Source organism: Penaeus monodon, chromosome 38 (genome assembly GCF_015228065.2).
Source record: "Penaeus monodon isolate SGIC_2016 chromosome 38, NSTDA_Pmon_1, whole genome shotgun sequence".
NCBI classification, from domain to species: domain Eukaryota; kingdom Metazoa; phylum Arthropoda; class Malacostraca; order Decapoda; family Penaeidae; genus Penaeus; species Penaeus monodon.
This window is the reverse complement of record NC_051423.1, coordinates 4,273,979-4,286,478: the sequence shown is the minus strand read 5'-3', so window position 1 is coordinate 4,286,478 and position 12,500 is coordinate 4,273,979. Positions and strand designations below refer to the sequence as shown.

The window sequence follows — 12,500 nt, the reverse complement described above, 5'->3', positions numbered from 1 at the left end:
AATCCCAGCAAAGGGTATTGAATAGGTAAGGCTCGGTTGTCAAAAAAAACCCAAAAATCACAAAATTTGGATGAGTTGGATGAGAGAGAGAGGAGGGGGGGAGTGATATACTCCTGGAATATGTCCACAGGGATATAACTATCTTTTCGTGTTGTAAATCTGTAAAAAAGCGTTGAAAGAGGGAAGGGTGATAGACTATGGAAAATCTTCGTATATAAAACGCCTTGCGTGTTGTGGAATCTTTTAGAATTTTCCGTTTTTGACATGGGGTATTCTAAAGTGAAACTTCAAACTTCAAATATAACATAAAAAAATTTAAAAGAAAAAATATATAAATTGTTTTTTTCCCCAATGATAAATTTCAGAAACAAAGTAACTTTTATCTAGTTACGTTACGTTGTTCTTAATTTCGGAGAGCCACAAAGTAAAAGACAAAAAAATTCTACAAAAAAAAAGAAAATAATAAACTGTAGTTTTAAAATCCCGCAAAATGGTGTCTATATATTTTATAAAAAAATACAATGCAAATGAAAAAAAAGAATGATATATTAGAGCCCGCGACCATCCGCTATCGAGATTGAAATTCACGTTTTTTTTTGTCTGGTATTTTCAACTAGCTTTCTTTTTTTTTCTTTTTTTTTAACTGTGTAAACAGATGCTTTAACGCTTTCTTTATTACATTCATAGTTATACAAACACTGAAGGGAAATGTCAGAATTAAATAACAAACATGATAGCTATACTTAAGAAAGGGGTTTTCCATCCCCTTAATGATCTCTCTCTCCTCTCGAACCAGGCAAAATCATTTTTTATTTGACAAGAAATATTGCATATATCATAAACAACCCGCTTTTTTTTTTAGCAAATCTATACACTGTTTTTATTTTCCCTTATTTTTCCCAAATCATTTTTATTCTTCTTTTCCTCCCCATCGCCCTCTTTACGTTTTTTCCGTTATATTCCAAAATGCCAAAATTCTCGTTAATGTTATTATTATTTTCACTGTGATACTTCTCAATACTGTGAATATATTCATATACTTATAATTTTCACAGCATCGTTACGTCACGATTACATTTAGTGCTTATTATAGGATAAATATAATACAGAAAATACTTTTGTCATCACAAGAAGTCCTTGTACGCAGATTCCAATGAATGGATTTAAGTTTTTTTTATTTTTTGGGGTTGGACTACCGACCTCGCATCCCTCGTTCCGTCCCGACGACCCGTGATTATACCGGGATGGGGTTCCAATTACTTTGATTCATTCCAGTTGCTTTAGGCACGTGGCCCCTGTCGCCGCCCCGACTACCTGACGTCTGCAGCGGGGAGCTGCACTAGTAGGATCCCCGAGTGTCGTTCCCCAGCGGGGGTCCTGGGGGCCGAAGCCTTAAACGTTTTGCGGTTTGAAGCTCGTTGAAGTCGTATTTGGCCAAGGCATTAGGAACCGTTTTTTTTTTGGAAAAACGTAATACTGAAAAAAAAAGCTTGAAGTTTTGGCTTTTTTTTTAATTATATTGCGTAAATTTTCTACTACGAAAAAGTATTTTTCTCACCGCGACGGCACAATAAAACCACCAGGGGAGAAGGATAAAAAAACCTGAGCAAAGGAAAAAGTCGAAGAGTGTATACCAAAAAATGCTTTTCTGTGGATGCAAATAGACGATCTTAGCTGGAAAATTGAAATAACTATGGTAAAAATAACTTTTTTCCCCCGGTTTAATAATTTCCCCTTTTTGTTCATGGTTGAGTTTTTATACTAGTATGAGAGAAAAAAAATGATTCCAGATATCTTTTTTCATTTTTCTTTTTTTAAAGAATCATAAACTATTAATACCGGATAGTGATGACCTACACTTCTAAAAATGTATGCAATGGGATATTTATACTCATGAAACCCCGTTCCCCCCCGTATTTGTGCACGTCGAATAAGTATATAATTATCCCTTTTAAAAGGGAATACGACGTTTATCGTCTGTCAGCGAGTGGGATGCTGATAACTTTTCCCCCAAAGGGTTTGCTACGAAAAAAAAGGCCCAACAAAGAATTCTTTAAAGGCTGTCATAAAAAAATCAGGCGGGTTTTGGAGGTCTAGGGGACTGCATACTACTGCAGCTAAAACCCATCCATTTGTGGCAACTTTTTAAATAGGTAGCTCTGAAAATAAAAATATATGGAAGAAGAAAAACCCCTAAGCCTGAGTAGAAGATGAAACCACAAAAAGGTTTCCCTGTGAAATCCCTTACCCTGTAGTAAGGTATTCAAGTTGTAAAGGGTGGGTAAATATATGGTGCAAAAAAATTTTTAAAAAAAAGTTTGGAAGAGAGAGCGAGTTTTTAAATTTTTTATATGTCTTTTACTGTCAATTTCAGGGCTTATATAACGTTGGCATTTTTTTTTTTATAATTGACTTTAATCTTTACACAACTGTAAATGCAAACATTTTTTAATGTAAAAATTTTAAAAACAATCATTCCAAACGTATGTTAAGTCATTCATTCACTTTATTCTTCTTTTTTGTTTATGTTTTTTATATAAAGACCAGGGGCTGGAGAAAACCTAATTTCATTACGGCTTCCGGGGGGTGAAGGAGGGGAAACAGTGACTTATATGCTACGCGTTTTCAATATGGCCATTTTCCCGTTTTTTTTCTTTTATTTTATATATCATCCTTTATCTTATATCACCCCCCACCACCTATCTCATCATCATCTCATCATCATCACATCATATCATTTAATCATACATCATCATCCTCACATCATCATCATCACGTCATTATCCTTATATCATCCCATTTCCATCTCATCGGAGTACTATTAGTATTATCAGATTACTTTTCATTTTTAGTTTCTATTTGTAATATTTTTTTATTATACTTTTTTTCAACTTTTTTACCCGACATGTGCTTACTCCGTATTTCCCTATTATACTTATCAAATTTTCTAATTCCCTTTTTATAATGATAATATCAACTTCATTCCCTCATGGCAATTTTTTGGGGATTTAATATAATTTATGATTGAGAGTTTATTTTAAAGGAGGGATAAAATATGTACATATATACTATATGTGCCTATCAAGAAGTTTATCAGCCGATTCTAATGGACCGATGGAAAAATTATTTTTTATTCATTTGGGGTCGGGGGGAAAAGCCCCGCCATCAAGTTGACCTCAGCACGTAGCCCCTTTTCGCCCCTCCCACTTACCGACGGGTTTCGGCGGCCGTCGGGGAGCTGCATAGTAGGATCCTTTGGGTCGTCCCCATTGCGGGCCTCCTGGTGCCGAAGTCGTTGTCGGAGTCGTGTGTTTGAAGCCATCAAATTGATCTGGGCCCCACCGGATTCAAAAAAATTCCCGGAAGATCAGGAAAACCATCACGTTTTTGATACCATATAGATATATCTCTAATTTAAAAAAAAAAATCGAGGATTCCTTTTATAAAAAGGGAAAGAATCAGAAGTTTAAAATTTCCCAAACATTCCAACATAAATAATCATAAGTAAAATATTAACGGGGTACCTTTTCGCGCCCACTAAAAGTTCCTTATAAATTTAAAAAAAGAAGAAAGAGAGATAGATAGATAGATGGAAGAGAAAACAAAACTTTGATTTTTAAGATGTTTTCTTTATTTTTCAGCAAAACCATTAGAAAAATAACTCCCAATTTTTCGGGACAATAACAGCTACCCAAACCCAGAAAGGGCGAAGATCTGAGGCATAAAAGATACCCCGAAAAAAGGGGTTTCATTCACAATACATATTGGCAGCATTCATTTGCCGTCTTAGTAACGGGGGAAATCCAAGATCATTTAAGAGAATTCTGATCCTACTTGCCTTTCGTTCATGATGGCCCGGTGTTTTCAGAAAAACTGATGGCAGGCTGAACCTCGCCCCTTTTTTTTACCCGACCGGAGTTTTTTGGACCATGCTGAAGGGCACGGGACATAGTTCTGCTAACCCCCTTTTTACCAGATTTTACGTAGTAGGGTCAGCAGAAAATGAAAAAAAGAAGAAGAAATGTGTTTTTTATGATACCCCGAAAATACACTGGTATGTGTCTTAAAAAATCTGAGAAAAACAAAATCAAATTAAAATGCAGTGGGAGGTAGTAAAAAAGGGAATTTTTTATTTTGAAAAAAAAAAAGGATATAAAAGTTTTTCCATCTGATATCATTATCTTGCTATCTAATTATGTAAAAAATAATTTAAAAATGTGTGCAAAACGTTAATTATTCCCTTTATCTATTTTTAAAATTAATCTTCTTGATAAGGACTTCCTTTAAATTTCCCCTTTAAAATGCTAATTGTTTTAAATATAATTATATAATATATATATATATATATATATTAATATATATAAAATTAATATATGTTTTTTTTATACATATAAAAAATAGAAAAATCATGTATACATAATATATATTATATATATTATATATATTTTATATATATTATTTGTGGTGTGTGTTGTGTGTGTGTGTGTGTGGTGTGTGTGTGTGTGTATGAGGTTGTGTGTTTGGTGGGTTGTTTGTGTGTGTGTGTGTTTTGGGGGTGGTCTGGTGTTTTTGTGGGGTGTATTTATACTTATCTAAAAAAATTTTAGACACTATCTTCTATTTATCTATCTATCTCTCTTATATATATACATGAATATTAAAATTTATATATATATTAAATATTAATTTATTATATAATATTATATATATATACATGCATACATATAAAGACAAAATTTAGACACACACACACAACCACGTGTGTGTGTGTGTGCACAAAGCAAGATAATAAAGCTCTTTTTCAGCCAGTAATCTAAACAATTAATTAGATGCTGTGGGATGTATTTAGGCTCTAGCTTGTTAGTGGGAGTGTAATTCTGATTTCGAATCACAACTGCTGCTCACTACATTTGTTTAAGGATGATGATATTAATAATTATCATTAGGGTTATATCTAGTAGATGTTATGAAACTTCTCTTTTATGACAATTGTTTATTTACATATAAGGATAAATATACATATATACATATATATATGCAAGCCATATCATGGGTTATCAGCTGATTATTCCGGGACGTTGGATTCTAATTACTTTGATTCATTGGAGTCGGGGTAACGAGCCTCGCCATCATAGTTGACCTCAGCCACGTAGCCGTTGTCGCCGTCCACGACGTACCTGACGGTCTGCAGGCGGCCGTCGGGGAGCTGCACGTAGTAGGATCCCTGGGTGTCGTCTTCATTGCGGGCCTCCTGGTGTCCGAAGTCGTTGTCGGAGTCGTCGTGTTTGACAGCCCAGTTGAAGTCGTATTTGGCCTCTCCTGACTCGAAAGATGCCTGAAATGCCAAGACATTATGAATTTGTTCATGATAACTATAAGAAAAGTGTATGATTTTTAATTTGCCTTAATGTTGGCTCTAAAGATTTTTTTTTAATCAATGCAAGTCACGAAAGTTTCAAGTCATTGCTAACACGTTACTTTAAAAATGGTATACATATATAGTTTCGCCTTGCCGCCCCTCCCCCACGAAAAATATCTTATGATACATAAATTCTATTTTTAGACACTTCCTCACTAGTACAAACAAAAGAAGCAAAAGTTACTCACCAATTTGTCGGCAGCAACAACAGCCACCAGGCCGAGGAGGATGAAAACCTGAGGAATGAAAAATAAATAAATAAATAAAATCAAACCGTTACAAAATATACGAGCATATACATATAACGTAGTCCGTCTTAGCTGCGGAAACGACCATGATATTTAGAAATTCTATGACCCTATTTACCTTTGCGTTCATGTTTAGCTTGATAGTTTCAGAAGGAACTGATGACCGGCATGAACCTCTGGCCCTTTATATACCCGACCGGAGTGCCTTTGTGACCATTGCTGAAGGTCAGGCGGGACATGTTTTTCGCTAACCTTGCCCACACTAGGGGCAAATATGACACAGTCATGGGTCAACATTCGAAAGAAAAAGATCTGATATGTAGTTAATGCACGTAAAACTTGTACAGGTTTATGTTACTATGTTCATAGCTGCGAAAGTCATGGTTCAGCACAACATAAAAAATATGGAATATGAAATAATGAAGTAAAAGATAAATAACTAAACTCCCAGAATATGTTCACAGGTATATAACTATCTTACGTGTTGTAGAATCTGTAAATATGCGCTCGAAAGAGGGAGGGGGTGATATACTCATGGAATATGCTTACACGATATAATCACCTTACATTTTGCAGAATCTGTAAATATGCGTTTGAAAGAGGGAGGGGATGATATACTCATGGAATATGCTTACATGGTATAATCGCCTTGCGTGTTTTGGAATCTTGTAGAATTATTCACGTTTCCTGAGTATCGGCGATATTCTAAAGTAAACTTCAAGCTTCAAATATAACATAAAACTTTCAAAAGAAAAAAATATATAATTACTTATATTTTCAGATATACATGTATATTTTTATCTAGTTACGTTACGTTGTTCTTAGATTTCGGAGAGCTCACAAAGTAAACGGACAAAAAAATATCTACGAAGAAATAAATAAATAAACAGTTGTTTCAAACTCTTCCAAAATGTCTGTCTATATATTTTACTACAAAATACATATGCAAAGTGAAATAAAAGTAATGATATATTAGAGCATCGCGCGACCATCAGCTATCGTAGATTGAAATTCACGGATTTTTTTGACTGGTATTTTCAACTAGCTTTTTTTTTTTTTTTTTTTTTTTTTTTACTGTGTGAACAGAGGCTCTAACTCTCTTTTTTATTACAATTATAGTTACACAAACACTGAAGGGAAATGTCAGAATTAAATAACAAGCAGTGATAGCTATAGCTGTACAGAAAGGTCAGTACCATCCCCTTTAATGATCTCTCTCTCTCTCTCTCTCTCTCTCTCTCTCTCTCTCTCTCTCTCTCTCAACGTATTTCCATCTGTTATTTTTTTTATCTCTTTCAAATCTCATTGTTATTGTTTTTGTCGTTCTTGTTTTTATTTTTAATTCTGGACCTTATGTTTATGTCGAATCCAGGCAAAATACATTTCTTTATTAGACAAGAAATATTGCATATATCATAAACAGCCTTGCTCATCTTTTTAGCAAATCTATTCCATACTGTTATCATTTCCATTATTGTTCCCAATATCATTTTCTATTTCTTCTTATCCTCCCCATCGCCATCTTTATCGTTTTCCTGTTATCATCCAAAATGCCAAAATTCTCGTTAATGTTATTATTATTTTCACTGTGAATATATTTATATAATTTTTGTTTTCACAGTTATCACCATCATTACGTCACGATTACATTTAGTGTTTATTATAGGATAAATATATATACAGATATATACGTTAGTCATCACAAGAAGTCCTTGTACGCAGATTCACAATGAATGGATTCAAGTTATTTTGATTCATTGGAGTCGGGGTACCGAGCCTCGCCATCCGTCGTTGCCGTCAACGACGTACCAGCTGATTATACCGGGATGGTGGATTCCAATTACTTTGATTCATTGTAGTTGACCTCAGCCACGTAGCCGTTGTCGCCGTCCGCGACTTACCTGACGGTCTGCAGGCGGCCGTCGGGGAGCTGCACGTAGTAGGATCATAGAGTGTCGTCTCCATTGCGGGCCTCCTGGTGTCCGAAGTCGTTATCGGAGTCGTCGTGTTTGATAGCTCAGTTGAAGTCGTATTTGGCCAAGGTCATTTGGAACCGTTTTTTTTTATCGGAACAACGTATTATATCCATCAGTTTGTATGTTTTCTTTCTGTTGCGCAAAAATACATTCTGCAGTTATTGATTTACTGAAAAAATCGTACATGCTTAAAGTTGTGTCTTTTTTATATCATATATTGCGTAAATGTTTCTACTACTGAATAGAGTATTTTACTCACCAGCTTGACGGCAGCAATAACAACCACTAGGCCGAGTAGGATAAAAACCTGAGCAAAGAGAAAAAGTCGAAGATTAGTATACCAACTAATGCTTTACTGTGGATGCATATATAGACGATCTTAGCTCGGAATATTGAAATTAACTATGGTAAAATATAACCTTATTTCCCACAGGTTTAATATCACTTGCCTTTGTGTTCATGTTGAGTTTGATAGTATCTAGTATGAGAGAAAAAAAAATGAGTTCCAGATATCTATGTTCATTTTTCTTTTTTAATGAATCATAAACTATTAATACACGGTATAGTGAATGACCTACACTTCATAAAAATGTATGCAATGGGATATTGATATCGGCATCGAATCCCCCGTTCCCCGCCCGTATTTGTGCACTGTCGAATAAGTATATAATTATCCTCGTTTAGAAAGGAATACGACTGTTGATCGTCTGTCAGCGAGTGGGATGCTGATAACTTTTCCACCAAGCTGTTAGCTACGAAAAAAGGCCAAACAAAGAATTCTTAATGGCTGTCACTAACAAATGCAGGCGGGTTTTGGAGGTCTAGGCAGCTAACATACCATGCTCATTTGTGGCAACTTTTGAATTAGTGTAGCTCTTGAAAATATATACTAAGGAAGAAGAAAACCATAAGCCTGAGACAGACGATGATAACCACAATAAAGGTTTCCCTGTGAAATCCCTACCCCTGTAGTAAGGTATTCAAGATCTGTAAAGGAGTGATGGTAAATATATGGTGCAAAATTATAAAACTAGTTGGAAGAGAGAGCGAGATTTACTATTTATTTATATGTCTATGTCTACTGTCGAATTTGCAGGTCTTATATACACGTTTGAGTCATTTCCTTTCTTTATAATTGACTTCAATCTTTACACAACAGTAACTGCAATACGTTTTTTTAAAGATATAAAGTGAATATACAATCATTCCATATCGTATGTTAAGTACATTCATTCACTTCTATTCTTCTTTGTTGTTGATGCTTTTTATATATAAAGACCAGGAACTGTGAGACAACCTATATTGCCATTAAGGCTTCCCGAGGGGTGAAGGAGGGGAATCAGTGTACTTTATATGCTACGCGTTTTCATATATGGCCATTTTCCTGTTTTTCGTTCTTTTATTATTACTATCATCATCCTCATTATCATTATCATCATCATCATCATCCTCATTATCATTATCATTATCATTATCATTATCATCATCCTCATTATCATCATCATCAGGAGTACTATTAGTATTATCATGATTACTATTTTCATTCTTAGTTTCATTACTTTCGTTAATATTTTATTATTACTACTTTATTTCAACTTTATTACCCGATCATGTGCTGACTCCGTATTACCATTATTATACTTAACAGTTTGCTAATTCATTTCATAATGATAACCATCATGGCTACATTTGGTGTATATTAATATAATATTTATGATTAGAGAGTTTATTTAAACGGAGGGATAAATATATGTACATATATATCTATATGTTCGCCATATCAAGAAGTCATTATCAGCCGATTCATAATGGACCGATGAAGTCAAATTATTTTGATTCATTGGAGTCGGGGTAACGAGCCTCGCCATCATAGTTGACCTCAGCCACGTAGCCGTTGTCGCCGTCCACGACGTACCTGACGGTCTGCAGGCGGCCGTCGGGGAGCTGCACGTAGTAGGATCCCTGGGTGTCGTCTCCATTGCGGGCCTCCTGGTGTCCGAAGTCGTTGTCGGAGTCGTCGTGTTTGACAGCCCAGTTGAAGTCGTATTTGGCCTCTCCTGACTCGAAAGATGCCTGAAATGCCAAGACATTATGAATTTGTTCATGATAACTATAAAAAAGTGTATGATTTTTAATTTGCCTTAATGTTGGCTCTAAATATTTTTTTTTAATCAATGCAAGTCACGAAAGTTTCAAGTCATTGCTAACATACTTTACTTTAAAAATGGTATACATATATAGTTTCGCCTTGCCGCCCCTCCCCCACGAAAAATATCTTATGATACATAAATTCTATTTTTAGACACTTCCTCACTAGTACAAACAAAAGAAGCAAAAGTTACTCACCAATTTGTCGGCAGCAACAACAGCCACCAGGCCGAGGAGGATGAAAACCTGAGGAATGAAAAATAAATAAATAAATAAAATCAAACCGTTACAGAATGTACGAGCATATACATATAACGTAGTCAGTCTTAGCTGCGGAAACGACCATGATATTTAGAAAGTCTATGACCCTATTTACCTTTGTGTTCATGTTTAGCTTGATAGTTTCAGAAGGAACTGATGACCGGCATGAACCTCTGGCCCTTTATATACCCGACCGGAGTGTCTTTGTGACCATTGCTGAAGGTCAGGCGGGACATGTTTTTCGCTAACCTTGCCTACACTAGGGGCAAATATGACATAGTCATGGGTCAACATTCGAAAGAAAAAGATCTGATATGTAGTTAATGCACGTAAAACTTGTACAGGTTTATGTTACTATGTTCATAGCTGCGAAAGTCATGGTTCAGCACTCAACATTAAAAATATGGTATATGAAATAATGAAGTAAAAAATAAATAACTATACTCCCAGAATATGTTCACAGGTATATAACTATCTTACGTGTTGTAGAATCTGTAAATATGCGCTAGAAAGAGAGAGGGGGTGATATACTCATGGAATATGCTTACACGATATAATCACCTTACATTTTGCAGAATCTGTAAATATGCGTTTGAAAGAGGGAAGGGGTGATATACTCATGGAATATGCTTACATGATATAATCGCCTTGCGTGTTGTGGAATCTTGTAGAATTATTCACGTTTCCTGACTATCGGCGATATTCTAAAGTAAACTTCAAGCTTCAAATATAACATAAGACTTTCAAAAGAAAAAATATATAATTACTTATATTTTCAGATATACATGTATATTTTTATCTAGTTACGTTACGTTGTTCTTAGATTTCGGAGAGCTCACAAAGTAAACGGACAAAAAAATATCTACGAAGAAATAAATAAATAAACAGTAGTTTTAAACTCCTGCAAAATGTCTGTCTATATATTTTACTACAAAATACATATGCAAAGTGAAATAAAAGTAATGGTGTATTACAGCATCCCGCGACCATCGTAGATTGAAATTCACGGATATTTTGACTGGTATTTTCAACTAGCTTTTTTTTTTTTTTTTTTTTTTTTTTTTTTTTTTTTTTTTTACTGTGTGAACAGAGGCTCTAACTCTTTTTTTTTTATTACAATTATAGTTACACAAACACTGTAGGGAAATGTTAGCATTAAATAACATGCAGTGATAGCTATAGCTGTAAAGAAAGGTCAATACCATCCCCTTTAATGATCTCTCTCTCTCTCTCTCTCTCTCTCTCTCTCTCTCTCTCTCTCTCTTTCTCTCTTTCTCTCTCTCTCTCAACGTATTTCCATCTGTTATTTTTTTATCTCTTTCAAATCTCATTGTTATTGTTTTTGTCGTTCTTGTTTCTATTTTTAATTCTGGACCTTATGTTTATGTCGAATCCATGCAAAATACATTTCATTATTAGACAAGAAATATTGCATATATCATAAACAACCTCGCTTATCTTATCATACTGTTATTATTTCCATTATTGTTCCCAATATCATTTTCTATTTCTTCTTATCCTCCCCATCGCCATCTTTATCGTTTTCCTGTTATCATCCAAAATGCCAAAATTCTCGTTAATGTTATTATTATTTTCACTGTGAATATATTTATATAATTTTTGTTTTCACAGTTATCACCATCATTACGTCACGATTACATTTAGTGTTTATTATAGGATAAATATATATACAGATATATACGTTAGTCATCACAAGAAGTCCTTGTACGCAGATTCACAATGAATGGATTCAAGTTATTTTGATTAATTGGAATCGGACTACCGAGCCTCGCCATCCGTCGTTGCCGTCTACGACGTACCAGCTGATTATACCGGGATGGTGGATTCCAATTACTTTGATTCATTGTAGTTGACCTCAGCCACGTAGCCGTTGTCGCCGTCCGCGACTTACCTGACGGTCTGCAGGCGGCCGTCGGGGAGCTGCACGTAGTAGGATCATAGAGTGTCGTCTCCATTGCGGGCCTCCTGGTGTCCGAAGTCGTTATCGGAGTCGTCGTGTTTGATAGCTCAGTTGAAGTCGTATTTGGCCAAGGTCATTAGGAATCGTTTTTTTTTTTTTTATCGGAACAACGTATTATATCCATCAGTTTGTATGTTTTCTTTCTGTTGCGCAAAAATACATTCTGCAGTTATTGATTTACTGAAAAAATCGTACATGCTTGAAGTTGTGTCTTTTTTATATCATATATTGCGTAAATGTTTCTACTACTGAATAGAGTATTTTACTCACCAGCTTGACGGCAGCAATAACAACCACCAGGCCGAGAAGGATAAAAACCTGAGCAAACAGAAAAAGTCGAAGAGTAGTATACCAACTAATGCTTTACTGTGGATGCATATATAGACGATCTTAGCTCGGAATATTGAAATAACTATGGTAAAATATAACCTTATTTCCCACAGGTTTAATATCACTTGCCTTTGTGT

General features: G+C 35.0%; 2 protein-coding genes across 2 annotated transcripts; both read right to left on the bottom strand.

Moving 5' to 3' along the window:
• Positions 1 to 4,978: 4,978 nt before the first annotated feature.
• LOC119596509 (pro-resilin-like) lies at positions 4,979 to 5,826 on the bottom strand. Its single transcript, XM_037945787.1, has 3 exons — positions 5,786 to 5,826; positions 5,608 to 5,655; positions 4,979 to 5,335 (listed from the first exon to the last, which is right to left on the bottom strand). Exons 1-3 carry the CDS (start codon positions 5,795 to 5,797, stop codon positions 5,090 to 5,092), a joined length of 306 nt encoding a protein of 101 aa, XP_037801715.1. The 5' UTR covers positions 5,798 to 5,826; the 3' UTR covers positions 4,979 to 5,089.
• Positions 5,827 to 9,470: 3,644 nt separating this feature from the next.
• LOC119596660 (pro-resilin-like) lies at positions 9,471 to 10,179 on the bottom strand. The gene is made up of 3 exons (XM_037945993.1): positions 10,168 to 10,179; positions 9,990 to 10,037; positions 9,471 to 9,716 (listed from the first exon to the last, which is right to left on the bottom strand). The coding sequence occupies exons 1-3, from the start codon at positions 10,177 to 10,179 to the stop codon at positions 9,471 to 9,473; spliced, it is 306 nt and encodes a 101-aa protein (XP_037801921.1).
• Between the last annotated feature and the right edge of the window lie 2,321 nt (positions 10,180 to 12,500).